Source organism: Pelodiscus sinensis, chromosome 18 (assembly GCF_052426305.1).
Source record: "Pelodiscus sinensis isolate ZL-2025 chromosome 18, ASM5242630v1, whole genome shotgun sequence".
NCBI lineage: Eukaryota > Metazoa > Chordata > Testudines > Trionychidae > Pelodiscus > Pelodiscus sinensis.
In genome coordinates this window covers 3,725,369-3,748,881 of record NC_143069.1, presented here as the reverse complement: position 1 = coordinate 3,748,881, position 23,513 = coordinate 3,725,369, and the positions used below count along the sequence as shown (strand labels likewise).

Sequence of the window (23,513 nt, the reverse complement as noted above, 5' to 3'; positions counted from 1 at the left end):
AGCCCGTTATGTCTGAAAATAATCAGCATAGCTGCATTGCGCAAGAGGGTTTTTGTTGCGCAAGAAGGGGCAGCGCAGAGCGCTCCTTCTGGCGAGAGAGCCTCTTCTGCAAAATTGGCGGCTCATTAGGTATGCAAATGAGCCTCATTTGCATATGTCTGGCACAAGAAGCAGCGAGTGTAGACATAGCCCAGCTGTGGACCACATCTGGGCTATGTCTACACTGGCGGCTTCTTGCGCCAGGGTTCTTGTGCAAGAACTCTTGCTCAAGAAAACGTCCGCACTGCCATGTGGGAGATGTGCTTTTGCGCAAGAGTATCCATGGCAGTGTGGACGCTCTTGTGCAAGAACGCTCTGATGGCCATTTTAGCCATAGGGCTTTCTTGCGCAAGAAACACCTGCTGAGCGTCCACACTGCCCTCTTGCGCAAGAGCTCCGGCGCTAGAGGGCTTATACCTGTTAAAAAAGAGTGTCGCTCTTGCGCAAGAAGCCCTCTCTTACCACGCCGTGCTGTAAATTTCCTTGCGCAAGAGCAGGCAGGCAGTGTGGACGCGCTGCGGATTCTTGCGCAAGAAGCCGCGAGTGTAGACATAGCCCTGGAGAGCAGGACTAGATCTCACCTTCTCTTAGCCCCAGGCGCTGCCACTGGAGCTAAGCGAGGAGCTGTCCACCTGCCAGAAGCAGTCCTTGTACTCTCCCTCTGCCCAGCCACGGAGTTAACGCCTGCAGGGCCCACCCTGATGCAGGCGTGCAGCCCCTGCCTCGTGGGCGAGCTAGAACGCAGCGCCCTGCCTTGTTAATGCAGTTTTGCTGCTGTAGCAATGAGCTGCTGTTTTATTTTATTTCTTTAAAAGGCGAGGGTGGGGCGCAGGAGCAATTTCTGGAGGCTCTTCCACTCCCTCCACCCCCTGCCTGAGGCTCTGGTGTAGGGTAGAGCAATGTGGGAGGGGGCGAGGCACATGTGGGTTCTTCACATGCTTGTGCTAGAGCTGGAGGTGGAACACCAGGTGTGAAAAGCCAATTGTCCCAGTCCGGCAGGATCCTGGGCTAAACTGGTAGCTGGCCCCCTGCACTCGTGTTAGCTTTGGTTGGGGGATGCAGGTTCCCCTCTCACTCACCTCTATAAGCCCTGTACAGTTGCAGGCAATGCCCTGTGGCTTTGTAGGTTCCAGCCCCCTCACATGCTAAGGGAACACGTACCACAAAAGTCAATGCTTTTTTAATACCACATACAGTTAACCTGTGGAACCTGCTGCTGCAGGACGTCGCCGAGGCCAAGAGCCGCAGACGGTTCCAAAGAGGTGGCCGCGCCTCAGAGGCCCGGTTCCCCAGCTCAGCACTTGAGGCGAGACTGGCTGGAGATGAATTTAAGCTCTGAGGGGCTTACTAGGCCCTGCCTGGCTCCTATTCTCTGTTAGGGGACCTCAGGGCAACCTAACTGCTGTTCCATCTTCTAACCAAGGGCGCAATACCTAGAGGCCAGTGGATTCCAGCCCCACCCTCTCGCTGCCCTCCTATAGTCCCTGGGGGCAGAGAATAACCACAGTGGCAGTGCACTCCAATCTGCCCCCTATAGTCCCTGGGGGCAGAGAATAGCCACAGAGGGAGCAGTGAACTCTGGGCCGGCCCCGAGCCACTGCTACACTTCGGGTGGAGCTCAGGGCCCTTATGCCGGCTCTACAGTAGCCAGGGAGGCCCCAACAGGGCAGTGGATTCCCAGGGGGCCAGAGGCGTCCCCCTCAGGCCCAAGGAGACGTGCATCTGGGGACCACAGTGGACTCATTCGTGCCCACTCCATTTATCCATGGGCGCACCCGGGGGAACTGCCCCCTGCCGAGAGGCTACCAGGCCGAGCGGGGACACTGGTCCTGCAGACCCTCTGGGCTGTGCCCCAGCCCCCAAGCCCCCCAACTCTAGCGGTGCAGCAACTGCCTCCCTCGCCCAAGACAGGGAATGCCAGTCAGAGTCCCCAGCTTGGCTCCCCTCTCCCGGCTCCCCGTCTGATCTCAACAGCAGCTCTCTGCCACCTTGCCCGTAGGCCCCCTGGCCTTGGGGAGCAGCTCTTTGCCCTCTGGCTGCGTCGGGACGGGGAGGTAGCCATAGGATTTGCTGCCTGTGGGGGGGCAACGCAGCCGCTGGGAGCTGCCCAAGGAGTTCTCCCAGCTGGAGTTCGAGTCCGCCTCGGCCCCCCCCTTCCCCAGGTGGCTGGGGGACCGGGGGCAGCTGCCCTGGGGGGGCTTGCAGAGTTGGCAGTGGCAGGACGACCCGCGGCTGCAACTCGGCCGGTGCTTCTCCAGCATGCCCAGCTGGAACCGCTGCCACTTCCTCCCGATCTCAGACTGGACCTGGAGCAGAGCAGAGCAAAGTGTGGGGGGGGTGTTAAGTGATGCCCAGGAGGGAGGAGACCCTGGTTCATGGGGGGGGGGGCAGCAGGAGGCCACAGCAGGGCAAGAAGGGGTCACGCAGCCCAGCGTGGGGTGAATGAGGGTGAGGTATTGCCATCCCATTGGGTCTTGTGCACGGAGAGGAGCAGAGAGAGCAGGATGCCCAGAAAATTGTTTGCTGTAGCTCCACTGGGATCAATGGGCGAGACCCCGGCTGGGGTCAATGGGCCGTAGCTCCACTGGGATCAATGGGCGAGACTCAATGGGCCGTAACTCCACTGGGATCAATGGGCAAGACCCCGGCTAGGGTCAATGGGCCGTAGCTCCACTGGGATCAATGGGCGAGACCCCAGCTAGGGTCAATGGGCCGTAACTCCACTGGGATCAATGGGCGAGACTCAATGGGCAGTAGTTTCACTGGGATCAATGGGCGAGACCCCAGCTGTGGTCAATGGGCCGTAGCTCCACTGGCATCAATGGGCAAGACCCCGGCTGGGGTCAATGGGCCGTAGCTCCACTGGCATCAATGGGCAAGACCCCGGCTGGGGTCAATGGGCCGTAGCTCCACTGGCATCAATGGGCAAGACCCCGGCTGGGGTCAATGGGCCGTAGCTCCACTGGGATCAATGGGCGAGACTCAATGGGCAGTAGTTTCACTGGGATCAATGGGCAAGACCCCACCTGTGGTCAATGGGCCATAGCTCCACTGGGATCAATGGGCGAGACCCCGGCTGGGGTCAATGGGCCGTAGCTCCACTGGGATCAATGGCGAGACCCCGGCTGGGGTCAATGGGCCGTAGCTCCGCTGGGATCAATGGGCAAGACCCCGGCTGGGGTCAATGGGCCGTAGCTCCACTGGGATCAATGGGCAAGACCCCGGCTGGGGTCAATGGGCCGTAGCTCCACTGGCATCAATGGGCAAGACCCCGGCTGGGGTCAATGGGCCGTAGCTCCATTGGGATCAATGGGCGAGACCCCGGCTGGGGTCAATGGGCCGTAGCTCCACTGGGATCAATGGACGAGACCCCGGCTGGGGTCAATGGGTTCATGGGAGTCAATGGGCCAGATCCCAGCCCATGTCAGTGGGCTGTAGGCCAATGGGCTCACATCCCAGCTGGGGTCAATGAGCAGAGCTCCCTTGTAGTTCATCAGAATTCAGCTGATTTACCCCAGTGGAGGACCCAGCCCAGAAAGAGCCACTTCTGCCCTGCCAAGGGATCAGCCGCTGCCTTTCGGGATCAGCCCCTCCCCTGCCCCCCTGCAGTAGGTTAGGAGCGACACCTCGCCTCTGCCCCCTGCCGGCTCTCATGGGCTGGGCTCTCTCTCTCTCTCTCTCGCTGGCGTCTGGGATGGGCCCCCAGCTGTTCGCCGGGGAGCCAGCATGGTGGTGCGGGAGGGGTTAATGGGACTCAGAAGTAGGCCAGCCAGCCCTGCCCCAGAGTGAGGGGAACCTACCTCCTTGTTCAAAAAGCAGTAGAGGATGCTCACCAGGAGACCCTGCAAGACAAGAGCAGATAAGGCAGGGCTGGGCCCAGCTCCTCGGGATGCACCAGGGGGCGTCGGCACAGGAGGGGCCCTGCCTGGGGGTACCCCAGGGTGGAGAGGAGGGGGAGGCTCCCTTTGAAGAGTCTCTGTGCCCAGGGAACCCACCACTCCCCCGTCCAACCACAGGCGGGTGTGGGGCTGCTCTTCGCTGGCTCTCTGCAAAGCTGGCAGCCCCACAGCTGCGTCCCATGGGCCCCTGGGAGCAAGGGACTGGGGGGGGCTGGCCTGACAGTGCCCCACATAGCTGGGGAGGTGCTAGGGTCATGCCTATGTCCGACCTGAGAGGCCCCAGAACTCAAATGCAGCCCCCGTGTAGGGCGATCCCTTTGTCCCGTGTCCCCGGGGCAGGGTGGGCCCTGCCGCAGCCCCCGCCCTGCCAGCCCTGGGGGCCCGGCTCCGCTGCCCACCTGCAAGGAGCTGAGGAAGAGCTCAAAGAAGAGCTTGATGTAGCGCAGCGTGCCCTGGGCCTGCTCCTCCGGCACCAGGGCAAACACCACCTCGTGGATGCCCAGCAGCGGGATGAGCGTCAGCGTCGACTTGGCCAGCCTGGGAGACAGCAATAGGGGAGCGGGGTCAAGTCCCCCTCTGCCCTGCCCCCTGCAGCCCAGCGCTACGGTTGCCAGATGGTCTCCCCAAAAATACCGACCGGTATTTTCAGAATGTTTTTACTGGACAGAGGGCGCAAAACCCCGACGGTCTGTTAGAATACCGGACACCTGGCAACCCTACCCAGCGCCCCCTGCTGGACCCCTATGCCACTCCGTGCCCCACAGCGCCCCCTGCTGAGCCACTGCCCTGCCCCCTGCAGCCCAGCGCTACGGTTGCCAGATGGTCTCCCCAAAAATACCGACCGGTATTTTCAGAATGTTTTTACTGGACAGAGGGCGCAAAAACCCGACGGTCTGTTAGAATACCGGACACCTGGCAACCCTACCCAGCGCCCCCTGCTGGACCCCTACCCCACTCCGTGCCCCACAGCGCCCCCTGCTGAGCCACTGCCATGCCCCCTGCAGCCCAGCGCCCCCTGCTGTTCCCCCGCTCCCTGCAGCCCAGCACCGCCTAAGCTCCCGCCCTGCAGGGTGTGGGGCAGGGGTGGTGTCTGCACGGGGAAGGTGTTGCCCTGGGTCCCGTACCCCCCAGGGACAGCCCTGGAGAAGGGGATTTTGGGACTCCGGTCTGATGTGCCCGAGCGGGCATGCCCTGGCTCTCGAGTGTCTGAAGATTGTCCCATGCGGCAAGGAGGAGCAGTGGAGTCAACCTGACCATGGCCCAGCAAGGATCCTTCTAGCAGCCAGAAGAAAGTATAAAAAAGGGACAGAGACCCTCCCCCCCACCCCATCTCAACCCCTGGGAGATCGTCTGCAGGCCGGGGACCCTGGTCCCAGGCTGTTATGAGATTCCAGTGTTGCTCCGGCTTCGTCTACTCTGCACTTTTGTCCATCAGGTCTGTGGGGGAAGAAACACCCCCCGACGGACAAAGGGTTGACGGATCAAAGCGGCGGGGTGGACAGCGCTTTGTCGGGGGGAGACGCTCTCCCTTGTCAGGGGGAGGGGTTATTTTGCTGGCAGGAAAGGTCTCCGGCACATGGCTCTCTGCTAGGGTTAGAACTGAGACGGTTTCTATTTGGATTGTGTAGGTAAGAGCTCTGAGTCCACCGTCTCTAGTCCCCTACAATCTCTCTCTGGAGCTGGTATCTCGGCCGCTTATCTAAACCAGGGTGGTTTCGGCGGAAGGGCTTGGCGACTCTTCGCTCCGATTGCAAAGGCTGGTCTCTGTCCTTGGACTGCCTGGCAAACGAATTCACGAGCCTGCACTGCCCAGGAGCGGCTGGAGCAGTCGCCGCTGGTGTATTGCCGGGACGCCAGGGGTCCCTCGCTGTCGGATTCGAGCGCCTCCGAGAGCATCCGTGTCACGTGGCTGGGGTGGGCGCCACAGAAGGGGAACCGAGCGCTCACGGGGCCCGGAGGGTTGGGCTAGTGGAACATTGTGTGCGACAGTCCGGGCTGGAGAAATCTGGGCCATGGTGGTTCCACCGTGCCAGGTTTTCCCCTGGGGATCACGTCACAAGTGCCCCTTTCTGAGCTCCCATCCCACTCCCGGCAGCACAGCGCCCCCTAGGGCCTCACTGAGGCAGTGGGGCCAGCTGTGCATGCCAAGGGAGAGCGCCCCCTAGTGAGCCCCAGCTCCACTCCATGCAGCACAGCACCCCCTAGGGCCACACTGAGGTACTGGAGTTAGCACAGACTGCCAGGGGAGAGCGCCCCCTAGTGAGCCCCAGCTCTACTCCATGTAGCACAGCGCCCCCTAGGGCCACACTGAGGTACTGGGGTTAGCACAGACTGCCAGGGGAGAGCGCCCCCTAGTGAGCCCCAGCTCCACTCCATGCAGCACAGCGCCACCTAGGGCCACACTGAGGTACTGGAGTTAGCACCGACTGCCAGGGGAGAGCGCCCCCTAGTGAGCCCCAGCTCCACTCCATGCAGCACAGCGCCCCCTAGGGCCACACTGAGGTACTGGGGTTAGCACAGACTGCCAGGGGAGAGCGCCCCCTAGTGAGCCCCAGCTCCACTCCATGCAGCACAGCGCCCCCTAGGGCCATGCTGAGGTACTGGGGTTAGCACCGACTGCCAGGGGAGAGCACCCCCTAGTGAGCCCCAGCTCCACTCCATGCAGCACAGCGCCCCCTAGGGCCACACTGAGGTACTGGGGTTAGCACCGACTGCCAGGGGAGAGCATCCCTAGTGAGTCCCTGCTCTGTGCCCTGGATTTGCCCCGCTGGGGATGGTACCACCCAAGGCCCAGCCAGGCCCGAGCACAGTTAGCCTGCCAGATCCGAAGAGCTGGAGCTGATGCTGCCGCAGGGAGCTGGGACTCCCGGCCGGGGGCACCACAAGGGCTGGCCCCTGCCTACCTGAACTTGTAGTCCGTGTAGCGCATCTGGTGAGCCCGGAGTTTGGAGACCAGGATCTTAATGATGCGGACGAATATGACAAAGTTAACCTGAGAGAGACAGAGGGGGTCACCCGGGGGTGGGGAGGTCGGGGGCATCAGTTCCCACTGGTGCCCTCTGCCCTGGGGATGGGCTGGGAGCCCCCGCAGCAGGGCTGGTGTTTACGAAGGGGAGGTGTTTGTACATGGGGGGGAAGACAGCATTGCTCCCCAGTGCCAGTACCCCACGCCTGCTCCCCACAGCGCCCCCTTCTGGGGGAGACCAGGACTGGAGCAACTGGGAGTGTCCCTCCCGCTCCTCACGGAACCCCCTTCCCCCCACAGCCAGTACCCCCAATCTATTCCCCACAGCGCCCCCTTCTGGGGGATACCAGGACTGGAGCAACTGGGACTGCCCCCCCCCACTCCTCACAGAACCTCCCTCACACCCAGTGCCCCAATCTACTCCCCACAGCGCCCCCTGCTGGATGACACTGGGACTGGAGACACCAGGTGCTCTCTCCACATCCAGCGCTCCCTCCCCACAGCGCCCCCTAGAGGGCAACACTGGGACTGGAGACACTAGACGATCCCTATACATCCAGCACCCTCCTCCCTGCAGCGCCCCCTGCTGGCGGAGGCCGTAGGGGCTTTGTGACTCACCAGGATGGCCAGCAGGATGGGGCAGCGGATGATCCACCAATAGGCCATGTTATCATTTCTCTCCCAGCACCTGGAAAACCAACTCCAGTCAATCTGGCCGGGCGGGACGAAGCTGCACAGCAGGATGGGGGGGGGGGTGGCAGGAGGGAAGCAGCCTCCCAGACTGCACCCACCTTCTCTTCCCCCCACCACGGGCTGCTCCCCTGGGGAGCACAGATTCTGTCTGTGACCCCAAGCAGCTGAGGACAGGCCTTTGCTCCCCACTGGGGTCACGTAATAAAGAACAAAGAGGATCTGATGCCCCAGGAGCGGGGGTTCATTCAGTGATCCATGCCCCTTGCAGCAGAGGAAGACAAAAAAAAATCCCCCAAGAATACTATGACAGCCCCCCCTCCCATGCCTTATAAGAATCGGCTTGTGAATATGAACATGCATAGCTTGGAGATGCTTTATGCAAGACAGGTCATGTAACATCCCCATCTTATAGTTCCAGTCTGCTGGATCCGGGTACCCTCTTTTGGCGCGTGTATCCTGTCTGTGAGGCTGGGAAGATGAAGTGTGAATCTGCGTATAGTTTGAAATGTGCTAAGACCGGTGTCCCGGAAGCCTAAAGGCTCAGTGATCAACTCAGCGCCTCGGAAACAGCCTTGTTTGAATTGTCAGCCCACACGGTGGTTGGTCTAGAAAGACATGTGGCCATACCAGCTGGTGCTGGAATCCATCTTGAACCTGGTGTTTTTCCATGGGAACAAGGGGTGGTGGTAGCAATCAAAGGATTCCCAACATGGGGGACAGTCTATTAAGCAATGGGAAATCCCATGTCTCCGGCTAGCTTTGGAAACTGCCTGGTCCAAACTGAGAGGATGCAAGGAACTTTGCAGAGGGCTGAAGACTCAAGTCAGAGCAAAAGAACAACTCTGACTGGAAGCTTTTACCAGGGATAATCTTAGTGGATTAGAATCAGCCATGCGCTTTCTATTCATTTTAATGTAGTAACTTACTTTGATCTGTCTGCAGTCCCTTGCAACCACTTCAATCCTGCTTTTTATGATTAATAAAAGCTCCTTTGTTTATTAACAAGCCAGTGTAAATAACTGGTATCCGGGGGGAGCAACCACTGTGCATATCTCTCTTTCATTGATAAAGGGAATTAATCTTATGAGCTTCTTCCTGTGTAAAAGTTTTACCCAGAAAAAGACAGGTTTCTTTGGAGGGGTTCATCCCCTTTGCGGGTTCAGTTTTCTGGGTGCTGAGCCTAGAACTAAGTCCTCCTCCCGGAGGTGAGCTGGTTTAGTATCTGTGTTGCTCTGCAGGCGGGGTGGTAACCCCAACTCTGCCTTGGCTGAGGGAGACCAGAGGTTCTGACCCAGTAGGACACGGTGGCAGGGATCCTCATAGAGCAAGGCAGCACACTGGGGAACAACCCCAAGGGGACGACTGTGACTACACCCCCACCACAACCACAGCCAACCTGATGGGGGGGGAGTTCTTTCTGCACCCCATATCTGGTGATTAGTTCAACCCTGAGCATGGGATCAAGAACCAGACAGCTTGTGAGACAATTTTGGGGGTTGCCCTCGCTGGCACGCCCTGACCAGGGTCGCATCTCTGGCCGTGCCTATCCCTGATGCTTCAGAAGGTGGAGATGAAAAAGCCCCAACCCCAGAATACACCGGGAGAGGGGAGGAAATTCTGTCCTAAATCCCTCAGGTGGCTGGAGCATATGGGAGCCTCAGATCTGCTACTCGCTCTGGCTCACAGAATTAACCCATTAGCAGATGCTCCAGATGCAGACGGTTCCAGTTCTAGACGCACGGATCCGGAGTTGCCCAGCAATGCAAAAGCAGCGAGCTCCGGTGCCCAGAGAGATTTACACAGGCGCAGGAATAGGGATGGGGATACTGGCGTCCGTCTCAGGTTGGAGCTGTTCAGGGTGTTTGATTCAATTTTTTGTAAAGAAGTGACTTTTTCATCAAACTGGGACCGGTCATTTTTAGCAATGTTCTGCTCCCTGTTTCTGGGACCCGAGGATGAGACATTCTGGTGAAAACCATAAAACACATTCCCTTTAAATCAGGCTTTGGGGGTGTGACGGCGTGTTGGGGGTCCCCCATCTCCTCCATGCTCCCAGCCAGCAACTCACTAACTCTCTTCCAGCCCTGCCCCCCAGCCAGGGCAGCATTCCACCTTCCTTTGTTCCTCTCCATGGGGGGTGTCTGGCCACTGGTTTGCATAGTGACTCATCCTGTTTTGCTGGGTCGTGGTACCCACGGCAGCCAGTGGGGGTTACCCCAGAGCCAGCCGCATAGAAACCAGCCAGGTACCCCCACTACGTCACAGGGGGTTTCAATGAAAACCTGGCCATTGGTGAGGAAAACAAAACCGAGTGTGAAATTGTTCCCCTGCCTTCCAAGACTTCCAACCACGTCCTTTCTGTGCCACACCCAAGCCAAAGGGATCCCGCTGGCTGGACTCACTGGTTGTTTTCGTAGAGGTATCTGATGATCACCCAGGGAATGACAAACAGGATGGGGGCTCCTGCAGGGAGAGACAGACGCAGAAGTTAAGAATTTCATTCTCCATGAGATGGCCCACTACATTAGTGGTTCCCAAACTTTTCGGCATCATGCCCACTTTTTGATTTTTGAGAAACCCTCATGCCCCCTCCCCCCGCCCAAAATTGCAGCAAAACTTGCCGAGCAAAAAAAAAAAAAAAAAGTTGCCCTTTTAAGAGCAGAGCAGGCATTGCCCTTTTAAGGTGGCCATTTTCACATGGTCTTTTTTTACTGGACAGAACTGGGCTCTTTCTTGGAGGGAGATTTACAGTGGGGCTGGGTCGCCTCGCGCCCCCCCCCCCCGGAATTTCTTCACACCCCCATTTGGGAACCTATGCACTATATGCAGCATCAGGCACAATAGCATTTGCCCCTCCTCTCCAGCAGGTGCCTCCCTGCCGCTGGTGGGAGCGCTAGTGGTTAGCGACACTGACTCCGTGGGTGCCCCAGAAGGAAAACAGGGGTGTTCACACCCACCCGCCAGCCCCAGAGATCACCCCCCCACCCCAGCACCTCCCTCCCACTTGTAACCCGCTGTTCAGGGGCAGGCAGGAGGTGCTGGGGGCAAAGGAGGGGGCAGCAAGAAGCAGTGCTAAGGTGGGGCACATTCAGGGGAGGGGCGGAATGGTATGGGAAGCGGTTGGGTGGGGCGGGGCGTTGGGGGAAGGGGTGGAGCGGGGGCAGAGGTGGGGTCAGGCACCCGCAGGGAAATCAGAAAGTCGCTGCCCGTGCTAGTAGAGGTAGGACTCTGGGGCGTTGCCTGCCGGGATGCCGAGACTCACTGCGGGGGTTGTGGGTGGACAGCAGAGCGGGGCTGGGCAGGGGGAGCATCTAAAGTGGACTCTTTCGGGGGGCTGCCGGCTGCAGACAGATCCTGGGGTCCTTTCGTGCTCCCAGCCAGCACTGCCCAGCATCACCAAACCAGGTCTCCCTGGGCCCCAGCCAGCACGGCCCAACCTCCACCGTGCCCCCTCCCGGCCACATCCCCCTGGCCCCACTCACCCCAGCCGACAAGCAGGTAGCCCACAAAGCAGCTCTCCTCCGAGATGGCCATGAGCACCAGCAGGTTGTGCAGGTAGAGCCCTTCCACCAGCAGCCAGTAGTAGTTGGCCCCCACGCAGTACTGGGTCAGCGCCTGGGCCAGGCGGCAGCCAACGACAGCCTGTGGGGCGGAGCAGAGAGGGCGAGAGAAATGGGAGCGCTGGCGGGTGGCGGGCGGAGGAGCCGCATCCCGGCTCGGCCACTCCATCCTGCTCGGGGCAGGGACATCTCCCACGATCTGTGCCCCCATGGTTTGGCCCATGGGATGAGTTCCCAGTCCTTCCTCTGGGGGAGGAGGAATTCCCTGGCCCCATGGATCTCCAAGCCTGGCCCCTTGCCCACAATCCAGCCTCAGTTTCCCTAGACTGCCTTTCATCCTGACTCTTTGGTGGGGAGACCCCATGGATATGCAGGCTGGGTGGGGCTCAGCGTGCCTTCCCGTGGGGCTGGGAGACTGTGGCTAGCGCGCGCCTGCTCCCCTCCCCTCCCCGTAGTTGGAAGGGGGAGCACATGTGTGGCCTCTGCCCCGCCTCCCAGGGGCGTGGCCTAACAGAAGGGGCGGGGCTGGAGGTGGGTTCACTGACCACCTGCCTTCACCGACCGCCTATGGCAGCTGGCCCAGCTCCATGAATTTCAGTGCGAATTTAAGGCAGGTGGGGTCTGGCCTAGCCTGCCAAGCCGCCGATCTTAGGAGTCCCCTGGCTTTCACCCCCCATGCACTGGGCACGGCGCCCCACATGGAATTCCTTTCCCTGAGAGATGGGGGGACCTGGAACTTGGCCCAGCTGGCTGGATCCCCCCTTCCCAAGTCCCGGCGTGAATTGGGGGCGAAGCTGCTGGAGCCATACTCCCCGGCCAGGCGGTACCTGGTCTCCGAGGAGCTGGAAGAGGTCCCCTTCGTAGAGCAGGCCCTTGGAGAAGCGCACGCGGAGGAGGGCGTCCCGGGTGAGGATGGAGACAGCTCGCAGCATGAACGAGAGGAAGAGGTTGGCGTGGATGTAATTGCGGGTGCACCTCAACTTTCTGCAAATGGGGGGGAGTTGGAGGGGGGGAGATGGGGGGCAGCCACACTCCGGCGCTGACACTGCCAACTGCGACCAGCTGCACTGAGTGTCTGCAAGTGTCCCCGGGCTCGGAGCCAGGCCTGGGCCCTTGTGCTGAGCGTCAGGCCTCCACCTGCAGCTGGCGCTGAGGAGTACCCCTGTGCCCAGCCAGCGTGCGCGAGACATTGACGCACCAGGAGCGAAACTGACCAAGGGCAGAAAGTGACAGCCTGGTGCCAATAACTGAACATCAAGAGGAGTCGTCCAGGCCTGAGCCCAGTCTGGCTTACTCCGGTTTCAGCCCGGGTCACTCGGGGAGTGTCTACACTGCACCCCCACCCCACCCCCAGTCCCCTTCTCAAAGCCCCGCCCCCCCCCCCCGAGCAACGTTGTAGCGCTGCAGTGGGCCTGGCTCCTTGCATCCCGTCCACATGGCGCACACCCAGAGCAAAAGGAGTATCAAACCAGAGTGACTCCTCCAGCAAACGGGGAGCAAATCCAGGATCAGGCCCTTCATTAAAGGGACCCGCTCCCGATAAAACATGCCCGGGGGCGCTGCCCTACCTGAATGCTAGGAGCAGGAGCAAGGCGAGCAGCAGGGAGACCAGCGAGAGGGAGTAGCCCACGGTGTACATCAGTCGGAACTGCTCCAGGAGCCGCATCTGCAAAGTGACGGAGGATCAAGCCCAGCTCCATGCCCCTCCCTGCGCCCCCTCCTGCCGCCCCACCCCAGATGCTGGGAGCAAGGGCAGGGAGGCAGACAGGGGGTCTGCACTGATCTACAAACGGAGCCAGGCTGGGAAGCCGCGGCCTGTGGCCGGCAGGGGGAAGAGCCAAGCACAGGCCCACACAAGATTTCACGCCATCGGGCACGGGACCCATTTACTGCTGGCCACCCTGGGACTGTGGCCCCTGTCAGAGCCCTAGGATGATTTGGGGCGGCCGCCCCAGCCCCTGCACTTCTGGGAACCTGCTTCCCCGCTTGGGACGGTCTTGGCCCCTGCAGTCCCTCTGCTGTCGCGGGCTCCTACACACCGACGGATCCAACCCTGCACCCCAGGTTCCCGCAGCAACCCCCCCACACTGCAGGAGCCCGGGCGCTGGCCTCTGGCACCCACCTGGAAGGGGTGGTCTGTGCTGACATCCTCGCACTGTGAGTGGTCCCTCCAGGGCAGCCCCGAGTCGTCCATCACCCACTGGCCAGCTGGGCCGCAGAGCCGCATCACGAACCCGCCGCGCACTGCCGGGCAGGAGATCAGAGGGAGCCAAGGGCAGGTGAGGAGGGGCTCCACCACGGACCCCCCATGCAAGGGACCCCCCCCTGCAAGCGGTCTGCATCCTCGGGGGTGAGTCCGTGACGGTCCCACCCGCTACAGCTAAGATCAGCGACAGCTTCGGCCCAGAGAGCAGGTCGCTGCAGGACGGCCGAGGGGTGGACCCGGGAAAGGGGCGTGTGGAGGTCTGAGCCCCGGCGGAAGGGATACTCACCACGGTCGTGCCAGGGCAGGTACCACGGGCAGGGCACCATGGCGGTGGTGTTGGGTGGCGTGTCCCTCCAGCAGGCGTACATGTCGAAGGTCCGGTTACACACCAGGCCTGGGAGGGGGCCAAGAGGAGAGGTGGCTTTACACACCAGCACAGAGATGGGCAAACGCCGTGTGCAAATCACACTCCCACGTGTGTGACCCATGCCCGGCAAGCAGGCCTGTGCAAACGTGTGTGTCAGCCACATAGGCACTCCAACTCCCTTGTGCAAACACCGGTATGTGCAAATCACGGGCACGGGTGTAAACCATGCACGCAAACACCCTTGTGCAAACACAGATGTGCTAATCACAGGCAGGTGTGTAAACACACCCACAAACACGCCTATTCAAACACAGATTACGTGCTGTGGCCGAGTGGCAGAGTTCCCCCGAACATGCAGCCCCGTAGCAGCAAGAACAGACTCCACCAGCCAGTAGAACAGAGGGGCTGTGTCTAGACTGGCAAGTTTTTCCGGAAAATCAGCCGCTTTTCCGGAAAAACTTGCCAGCTGTCTACACTGGCCGCTTGAATTTCCGGAAAAGCACTGATGAGCTCATGTAAGATCGATAGTGATTTTCCGGAAATACTATGCTGCTCCCCTTCGGGCAAAAGTCTTTTTCCGAAAGACTTTTGCGCAAAAGGGCCAGTGTAGACAGCACGGTAGTGTTTTCCGCAAAAAAGCCCCGATCGCGAAAATGGCGATCGGGGCTTTTTTGCGGAAAAGCGCGTCTAGATTGGCCACGGACACTTTTCCACAAAACGTGCTTTTCCAGAAAAGCGTCCTGTCAATCTAGACACGCTTTTCCGGAAAAGCTTTTAATGGAAAACTTTTCCGTTAAAAGCATTTCCGGAAAATCATGCCAGTGTAGACGTAGCCAGGGGGTTTATTGCTTTTCCAGGATGGAGCACAGCATAGACGGGACGTGGCGGCAGGAGTATGGGCCAGGATGCCTCAGACCCCTTGAGATGGGGTCCCTGGGCCCCTAGACTCCCAGCCCCCCCTTTAGTCTGTCTCCTTCATGATTCCAGCCAGCAACTGCCCCTTCCCCCAACTCTCACTTCCTTTGTTCCCTCCCTTCCCTTAACCGGTAGAACCGGTTTGGTCACTATCATGGGGGCCCTCAAAGCGCCCCCCCCCCCCCCGCTGGGCTGTGCTTACAGACAGAGGCCAGTAGGGGTCACCCACAGCCCACAGCCCAAGCACCGCAACCAGCAAGGCCCTGACACTACATCATACATGCTAATCACGAGGCATGTAAAACGCACACAAACTCACTTGTGCCAACACCGGTCTGTGCAAATTACACGCACGAGTATAAACCACGCGCCCAGACTCACCTACGCAAACACAGATGTGCAAATTATGTCCCCACGTGTGAACCTCGCACAGAAACTTGCTGTGCAAACACAGAGAAGAGGCCACGCACAGACAAGCCACGCTCATGGATGCCCACGGACCACGCCAGCATGCTATCACATGCCTGACATGGGTTCACACACATGGCAAGACATGCCGGGAGGGGGGCTGGGCTGCACCCGCGAGCGCTGGGTGCTCTCGAGGGACCCAGGGGCCCGACCCCAGCCCCGGCCTGGGAGGGACACCCCGCTCCCCACACCTGTGGGATACGGCTCCTCCGCCAAGCTGTGCTCGCACTCCTGCTGGTACTGCCTCCAGGCTGCGTACGTGTCCTTGGCTGTCTTCTCCGAGGAGCTCGCCTGCAACGGGAGGGGGTCCAAGGCAAAGGGCTCGGAACGGAGCTGTGTGGGGAGTGGGGCAGAAGCTGGCTGTGAGGGGAGCCCCTGGCTACTCCAGCCCCAACCTCTCCCAGCAGGGGGCGCTGTTGGCAGCAGGGCAGACCTTGGCTGTGGAGGGAGTCCCCAGCTACTCCAGTTCCATCCTCTCCCAGCAGGGGGCGCTGTAGGGAGCAGGGCAGACCCTGGCTGTGGGGGGAGCCCCCGGCTACTCCAGCCCCCGCCTCTCCCAGCAGGGGGCGCTGTAGGGAGCAAGGCAGACCCTGATTGTGGGTACACCAGCCCCCACCTCTCCCAGCAGGGGGCTCTGTAGGGAGCAAGGCAGACCCTGATTGTGGGTACACCAGCCCCCGCCTCTCCCAGCAGGGGGCGCTGTAGGAAGCAAGGCAGACCCTGATTGTGGGTACACCAGCCCCCGCCTCTCCCAGCAGGGGGCTCTGTAGGGAGCAAGGCAGACCCTGATTGTGGGTACACCAGCCCCCCGGCCTCTCCCAGCAGGGGGCGCTGTAGGGAGCAAGGCAGACCCTGATTGTGGGCACTCCAGCCCCGGCCTCTCCCAGCAGGGGGCGCTGTAGGGAGCAGGGCAGACCCTGGCTGTGGGGAAAGCCCCTGGCTACTCCAGTCCCATCCTCTCCCAGTAGGGGGCGCTGTAGGGAGCAAGGCAGATCCTGACTGTGGGTACTGCAGCCCCGGCCTCTCCCAGAAGGGGGCGCTGTAGGGAGCAGGGCAGAACCCGGTGGCGGTGCAGTATTGCACCACAGCGAGGGGTGTGGCGTGGGGGGAGGCCCTGAGCTGCGTGCCAGCCAAGGAGAGCGGGGGGGGGGGGGGGCGCAATCTCACCTCGGCTGTTCCCCGGAGCGACACAAGCAGCAGGAAGAGAGTAAGAGGCTCCCACATGCTTCGGCCGCGGTGCAGTCATGAGGCCAGTGCACAGCGTCCAGCTCAGGGATCCTGCGGGCGTGGCTGCCGGCAGCCGTCTCCGTCCCTCTCCAGCCGAGCTGGGGCGCACCCGGGGAGAGGCGTCCTAGGGGGAAGCAGCAGGAACGGATTGAAAAGGGGGAGTCCCCGGTGCTGAGGTTGGCGCGGGGCCCGGGGGCATGTTGGGCTTCTTGCCAGTCTCAGCGATGGAACAGAGACCCAGAGCACCGGCCCCGCTCTCCAGCAGCCCCCTTGGGGGCAAGGCCGTGAGCTCAGCCCACCCGGCCTGCCTGCCAAGGGATCTGATGCCACGGGGATGGGCACAGACAGATCCCACCTGCAAGCCGGGCTCCAGCCCTTTCGGCTTCCCCACCCTCCAGAGCAGGGCCTGGTTCCCGTGAGAACCCTCAGCAGCAGCAGCTGGTGAGAAGGGGCTATTTATAGGGCACATTCAACGTGTCCGGGACCCCGGCTGAGTGACACGGGTGGGCGGGTTGGACCTTCGCCCGAGACCTGACAGCGGGCGGGAGGATCGGGGGTTTTGGGCAGGGAGGCTGGGTCTGAGATCCACAGACAGGCCTAGGGGCAGGCAAGGAGGCAGTTTGGAGCCTGAGGGCTGGGTGGGTTTGCCCCTAGAAGAGTCCCGTGCTGCCTAGAGGGGGCTGTTTCCACATGGCTCTCTCGCCTGGCGCTGAGATGCGGCCACCTCTGGGGTGGAACGTGCCACCCCGCCCAGTGTCGGGCAGGCCGTAGAGCCTCTTGTCTCCTCCCGAACTGTCGCCCCCTCGCCCCCCGCGGTGCCACTCACTGCCCAAACAAGAGCCCCGAGGCACTTTGCCGCCGAGAGGCTGGTGTTGACGCAGCCCTGCCGGGGTTACCACGGTGAAGAGGCGGGGGGGCGCCCTCTCCGGAGCGGGCGCTGTCAGGCGGAAAGGCCCTGCCAAGCCCAGTTTCCCGGGGATGGGAGAGACGCAGGCCTGAAGAAAGAGCCACCCTCAGCCTGGCACGGCTGCCCCCCCAGCCCTTCCTCTTGCCCCATGGGCCAGAACCTCCCTTAGCTCCTGGGGCCGAGGCGGCCATCCCCGTGCCGAGTTTGCCAGAGCTCAGCATCCACGTGCAAACCCTTCCCTGGCGTCTTCATGCTCCCGAGGCGTTCTTGGCCCCAGGGCAGGCCCTGGGGGAACATCTCCCTCGAGGCGGCTTGTCTTGCTTCTTCCCTAGCTCTGAGGGATGGGGCCAGGTTTGAAGCTGGGAGCCAAAGCCTCTGGGTGCTACCCCCTGCACTGAGGGGGAGTGGAGTCCACTGGTTGGAGCAAGGGGGCTGGGTGCCAGGTTCTGTCCCCCTGGCTCTGGGAGGGGAAGGAGTCATTCCTCAATTGACTAGCAAATTCCCCCCCCCCCCCATCTTGTCTTATAACAACTCCCCCCTGCAAAGGCCTGGAATAACGAACTCCCAAGGGAATCCAGACCCACAAGTTGGGGGAGGGAGGGGGGAGGATTTGAACTCGGACCCTTCAGCAGCCCAGCACCAGCTCAATGGGCCCAGGACGGCCCCGATGTCCTGGGGTGTTACGTGTCAGAGGAGGCTGGCCTAGCTGGGCTGACTCCTCCAGGGGGTGCTACTAGGGCTGGGGGCTGGGAAGGCAGGGTATCGCACAGGTAGACTCCCCACAGCAGTTTCTGCCCCAAAGTTGCCATGTCTGGGGAGAGGAACAGTTCTCCTAGTGAGTGGGATTTCACCCTCTAGTGGCCGGGAACTGAGTCAGAGGGCAGGCACCAAGGCGCCCTCTAATTTGTTCCATCCGTGCGCGGAATACATTTTGTTCCGTGCGCCAAGGCGCGTGTGGATGTGCACCACCCTTAGCAACGCAGCCTGCCAGCTGTGGACGCTCTGCGAATCCACTGGGCAGCATTTGACTCTCTCCTGAGCGGCTGCCCAAATGCTCCGCCCACGGGGAGCACAGCCAGGCACTCTGGAGCTGGGGGGGGGTCCACCTTCTTGCATCTGTGGGCCCCAAACATTTCGAATGGAGGGGCCGGCCCCTTTGGAAATGGAGGAGATGGGTTTCCGCAACCCCAGGTAGAAAACCACTGAAACCAGCTGCCCCCAGAGCAAGACAGTCAGTGACACCCCAGTCCCCCCTCTGACCCATGCCAGGCCCCTGCTGGTGCCTCTGGTTCAGACACCCGGATATGCGGCTGCTGCTGGGGAGTGGCGTGTTCTGGGGCTAGCCGGGGAGTGGCGTCCCTGTCTGAGATCAGGACACACGGGGATCGGCGTGGCTGGCCTTGGACTTTGTCCCTGGGATGGGCTGCTGAGAGGCCGGGGTAGGGACCCTGCCCACGCCAAGCCCTCCAGCAGCTTCCCGTATGGGAGCTCAGTGTCAGGGCAGCCCTGGGTGCTGCGTCGGCAGCGGGGAGACGGGGAGGCTCTGTCTGCACCCAGAGCCATGGCCGCTCCTGCACCGGGCAGCGGTGGGGCTGTGGGTGCTCGAGAACCTGCCCCGACCCCTGGGCCCCTTTGGAGGGTCACTCAGCCAAGCAGGCAGCAGGCTGGGAGGCGAGGGGCACCATGCACAGGCTCCATCACCTCCCCCCCGCCGCTGCCTCACAGCTGGGCAGCTCCAAGGGCCATCCTGTCTGGATGCAACGGCACGGCTCCCTGGAGCCCTCCGGGCTGGGCCTTCAGCCTCCATCGGAAAGGGAGCGCCGAGCATTGAGCAAAGCGCCTCCCGGCTCCCAGAGCAGAAGGGGCCCCAGCGACACTGCCCCAGCAAAGCCAACCAGCTGGTGGCCACGTGTGAACTGGCCGTGCTGCAGCGTGTAAGCTACATGCAGCCCCCCCAACACGCACACACACTCACTGCAGACAGAGAGACCAAAGGCTAGAGCTGGGATTGGAGAGACTGATCGGTGTAATGTGAGGAGGAATGGATAATGGATGGACAGATGTGTATGGAGATGGGTGGACAGATGTTTAGGGAGGGGTGGACAGGGGAGGACAGATGTGTATGGAAAGGGGTGGACAGATGTGTAGGGAGATGGGTGGACGGGTGGACAGATGTGTAGGGAGATGGGTGGACGGGTGGACAGATGTGTAGGGAGATGTGTGGACAGATGGGTGGACAGATGAGTATGGAGATGGGTGGACAGATGTTTAGGGAGATGGATCGACAGATGGGTGGACAGGTGTGTAGGGAGTTGGATGGACAGATGGGTGGACAGATGTGTAAGGCGATGGATAGGTGGACAGGTGGACAGATGCGTATGGAGATGGGTGGACAGATGTTTAGGGAGGGGGTGGACAGGGGAGGACAAATGTGTAGGGAGATGGGTGGACAGATGGGTGTGTATGGAGATGGAGGGATGTGTATGTGCCGGGATGCATGCATAGATATATGGGTAAGGAGATGAGTGGGCTCAGATGGATGGATGGATGGAAGGACAGAAGGATGGATGCATGGATGGGTGTGTGTGAGGACAGAAGGACGGATGGACAGACAGATGTGGGTGTATATGGGGGTGGATGGAAGTCCTAATGCTCAGTCCTGTGCTCTCACCATTAGGCAGTGCTTCCCCTCTTACGCTCCCCGCCACTGAGGAGGTGGCAGGGGAGGAACGCAGCAGCCGGAGCCAGCCATGCAAACCAGCTGCTCCGTGTTCCCATCTCTAATCAATCACCCGCCAGCTCCCCGGACGCTGCGCAATAATATTTACTCGGCTAAAAGCCACCGGGGAAGTTAAAAAATCAATGTTCACTCTCAGCGTCTCCCGGCATCCGGCCCCTCACGTCAGAGCCGAGCTGGCGGGGGGAGGGTGGCGGGGGTGGGGACCCCAGAACCAGCCCCTGGGGAGCAAGGGACTCTCTGGCCAGAGCCATTAGAAGCCCTTGCACACCAAGGCCTAGGGGTGGAAGTTTCATCCCCCCCCCTTCTGTTCCATGTGGGATGGTCCCTTGCACCCAGCCAAGTCACGCAGCCACAGGGGGGGGGGGGGGAAGTGTTGGCTACGTGGTCTGGGGGGCAGGGTATTGCACCAAGAGCCAGGATGCCTGAGGGGAGGGGAGTGAGGCCTAGTGGTCAGAGCAGAGGGGGCATGCAAGCTAGGACTTCTGGGTTCTTTTCCCAGCTCTGGGAGGGGAATGGGGCCTAGTGGTTAGAGCAAGAGAGCCAGGAGCCCAGGACTCCTGAGTTCCTTTCCCAGCTCCGAGGGGGACGTCTCCTCTGGCCCGTCTCTATCACACCCCGAGTTCCCTGGCCAGCCTGGCTTTGCCTCCCAGGCTGGCTCCTGGCAGAGGCATGTTCTGCTGCTGCCATCCTCTGCACGTCTAAACGAAACACAAACATTGTGATTTGATTAAAAAGCCCAGCTGCAACTGGGCACAGGAGCCAAGAGCCAAGCGCTCCCCCGCCCTGCCCGGCACCTGTTCCCACTCCACTCCCGGGCAGCTCGGCCAGGAACCTGAGTAAAGCCAGAGGAACAGCATCAGCGAGAAGGTAAAGGCTGCATGCTAGTCTCTCTGGGGGGGGGGCCTCTCCCTGTATTTGGGGGGTTGCTGGGATCAGGGGGACCCTGCCCCTCTGCAGGGGTCTCACCCCCAATCCCGTCAGCTGGGAGGTGAACTCCGGTCTGTTCTGGTTCCCTCCCCACAGACCGCCCGGCCAGGTCTGAACCCCGCAGGGATCTGCGAGGGGTGAATGAACCCGGGTGCAGCTATTGACTCACCCTGCTGTCCAAAGCCCCGGCTGGGTACCCCCTGCCCCACCCAGAACAGCCATCACACGCCAGCCCCACGCTTCCCCTGACAAACCCAGCTCAGCCCCACCTGGGGGGACAGTGGTGCCTGATTCACAGCCATGCAGAAGGCCAGATTCATCCACAGGGCAAGCCCCCCCCCCTTTGTGCCCTCCCAGCCCCGGCCCACATGCCTCCCCATGCCATGGACGGGGGCCGCTGTGTCTGTGCCTGCTTTGTGGCCCCCTCTCTGTGGGGCAGTGGTCCCCTGTAAGCTGTGTGTTTGGGTGGCCACCCGACAGAGATGTAGATGCCACCCAGCTGATTAACAGAGTGCCCACAGCCGACAGCCTGTGTTTCTCCCGGTGGTGCACATTCACACGCACCTTGGTGCATGCGCCAAAATTTATTCCGCACATGGGTGGAGAAAAAATTAGAGAAAACATTGTTCCTGGGCCCTTCATACAGTTACTGGAGTTTCCACAAAGCGCTCCAGGGGGCAGCCCTCCATCCCAGTTGGAAACACCAGCCCCCAAGCGGCAGAGGTTTCCGACTCTGCATCCAGGCTGGGAGAGTCTCCGTAGCCCACCCCCTCTCCCAACTCCGGCCTGTCCCGCTTCCTCTGTGGCTCTTTTAAAGCCCCCCTTTCTGGAAGCGTGTCCCTTTAAATGCAACACCAGTGGGGCCAAGCCCAGATCGCTTTAACCGGCAGTAGCACCACTTGTATCAAGGGAGACATTCTGGCCTGGAGCCAGCGTGCACTGATACAGGGTTCATCTCCACTCTGGGAAGGCCACCACCCAAACGTAGATTGACCCCAGAGTGCAAGGAGACCAGAGTTTGACATCCTCCCACTCTCACCCCGCTAGGCAAAGCCCACAGCCTGGGTGGCCCCTGCTGGACATGGGGGGCCGGATCCAAAGTGGCCGTGCAGAGCTGCGGGAATCCGGACTGATCCCTGTGTACTGAGCACAGAGTCCAGATGGCCCCTGCTGGAAATGGAAATCTGGATCCAAAATGACACACGGACAAAGACCAGATTCTGGACTGATCCCTGCGTACACAGACCTGAGTCCACATGGCCCCCGCTGGAAAGGGGGTTGTGATCCAACCAGACCCATACCTAGAAACCAGAATCCGGATTGATCCCTGTGCGCACCAGAATCTGGATTGATCCCTGAGTACAGCGACCAGAGAGTTCCGACTGTAAACAGGGATCTGGATCCAAACTGACCCATACAGAGAGAAACCAGAATCCGGATTGATCCCTGCGCACACAAACCAGAATCCGAATTGATCCCTGTGCACACAAACCAGAATCCGAATTGATGCCTGTGCACACAAACCAGAATCCGAATTGATCCCTGTGCACACAAACAAGAATCCGAATTGATCCCTGTGCACATCAGAATCTGGATTGATCCCTGAGTACAGAGACCAGAGAACTCCGACTGTAAACAGGGATCTGAATCCAAACGGACCCATACACAGAGACCAGAATCCGGATTGATCCCTGTATACACAGACCAGAATCCGGATTGATCCCCGTGCCCATAGACCGATTTCGGGTGGCTCCTGCTGGGCAGGGGCCAGAACTTGGAGGGAAGCGACCCGCTGTCTCTGCGCTGGATCTAGCTGTGCCAAAGAGACGCCGGGGGAGCGCAGGCAGCCGGAGCCCTGGTAACCCCCTAAAGCCCCCCAGAAGCGATCCCGCTGCCCTGACCCTCTCGCGCTCCCCCGAATTCCCCAGCGCCCTCCCCCGGCAGGCGCCCCCCAGCTCCCTAGCGCCCCCCGCCGGCGGACGCGGCCCCTTACCTGCGCGCTCCGTCCGAGCGCCGCCTTGCGCCCGCAGCCTCCATGCCCGAGCCCCGCAACCCGGGCGCGCGGCGAAGTTTAAAGGGGCGCTCGGCTCCCCCCCCCCCCCCCGCCCGGCTGGAGCTGGCAGCGCGGGGGTGACTGGGGAAGGAGCGGGGGGGTTTATGCAAGAGAGTTGGGGGGGGCGCTGGAATTCGCCGGGCTCCGCTCTCCCTCCTCGCGGCAGCTCAATGGCACGTCCCGCCGGAGCCCGGGGCCACCCCAGCCACCGCGCCCAGGGCGCACCGCGGAGAGCCCGTGCCCGAGGGCGGGGCCGCTATTGGGCAGCGCAGGTGCCAGTCTCGGAGGTGACTACTTACGTTAACCCTTGCGAGAGCGGAGGGGGCCTGTGTCTGAGAAAGATAAGATCAGATTTCGGCGGGATTAGAGGCAGCAGCTGCTGCATTTTTTTCCCCATAGGCCCCTTGACGTTTTCACACAGGCGGGTGGGTGTGGGGAAACTGAGGCACGCAGCTCCGGACTAACTCGCCCGGGGTTCCGCAGGGCAGAGCTGGGAGCGGATGATTTTACTGTTGGGGAACAAAGCCCTTCCTGCGTCAAGCGCAGC

The 23,513-nt window shown here is 61.1% G+C and overlaps 1 protein-coding gene across 2 annotated transcripts; it reads right to left on the bottom strand.

Annotated features, from left to right (window-relative positions):
• Nucleotides 1-1,014: 1,014 nt before the first annotated feature.
• On the bottom strand, nt 1,015-23,292 carry GIPR (gastric inhibitory polypeptide receptor). Of its 2 annotated transcripts, none has more exons than XM_075915344.2 (14): nt 22,907-23,292; nt 16,280-16,463; nt 15,304-15,445; nt 13,649-13,756; nt 13,279-13,400; nt 12,725-12,822; nt 11,984-12,140; nt 11,079-11,238; nt 9,999-10,059; nt 7,522-7,591; nt 6,842-6,930; nt 4,337-4,475; nt 3,840-3,881; nt 1,015-2,345 (listed from the first exon to the last, which is right to left on the bottom strand). In XM_075915344.2, the coding sequence occupies exons 2-14, from the start codon at nt 16,334-16,336 to the stop codon at nt 2,007-2,009; spliced, it is 1,584 nt and encodes a 527-aa protein (XP_075771459.1). In that variant the 5' UTR covers nt 16,337-16,463; nt 22,907-23,292; the 3' UTR covers nt 1,015-2,006. The 2 variants fall into 2 exon arrangements, with proteins under 2 accessions (XP_075771459.1, XP_075771461.1); XM_075915346.2 differs by having other exon boundaries at nt 15,304-15,403; nt 22,907-23,275.
• Nucleotides 23,293-23,513: the final 221 nt, after the last annotated feature.

Bases quoted from the DNA above. Each gene is read 5' to 3' on its own strand.
- GIPR (XM_075915344.2), bottom strand. From the start codon at position 16,336: ATGTGGGAGCCTCTTACTCTCTTCCTGCTGCTTGTGTCGCTCCGGGGA. The intron at 13,401-13,648 runs GTGAGTATCCCT...CCTGCCCGGCAG, and splicing joins CCTGCCCTGGCACGACCGTG to TGCGCGGCGGGTTCGTGATG. The intron at 3,882-4,336 runs GTGGGCAGCGGA...CTTGTCTTGCAG, and splicing joins TCTTCCTCAGCTCCTTGCAG to GGTCTCCTGGTGAGCATCCT.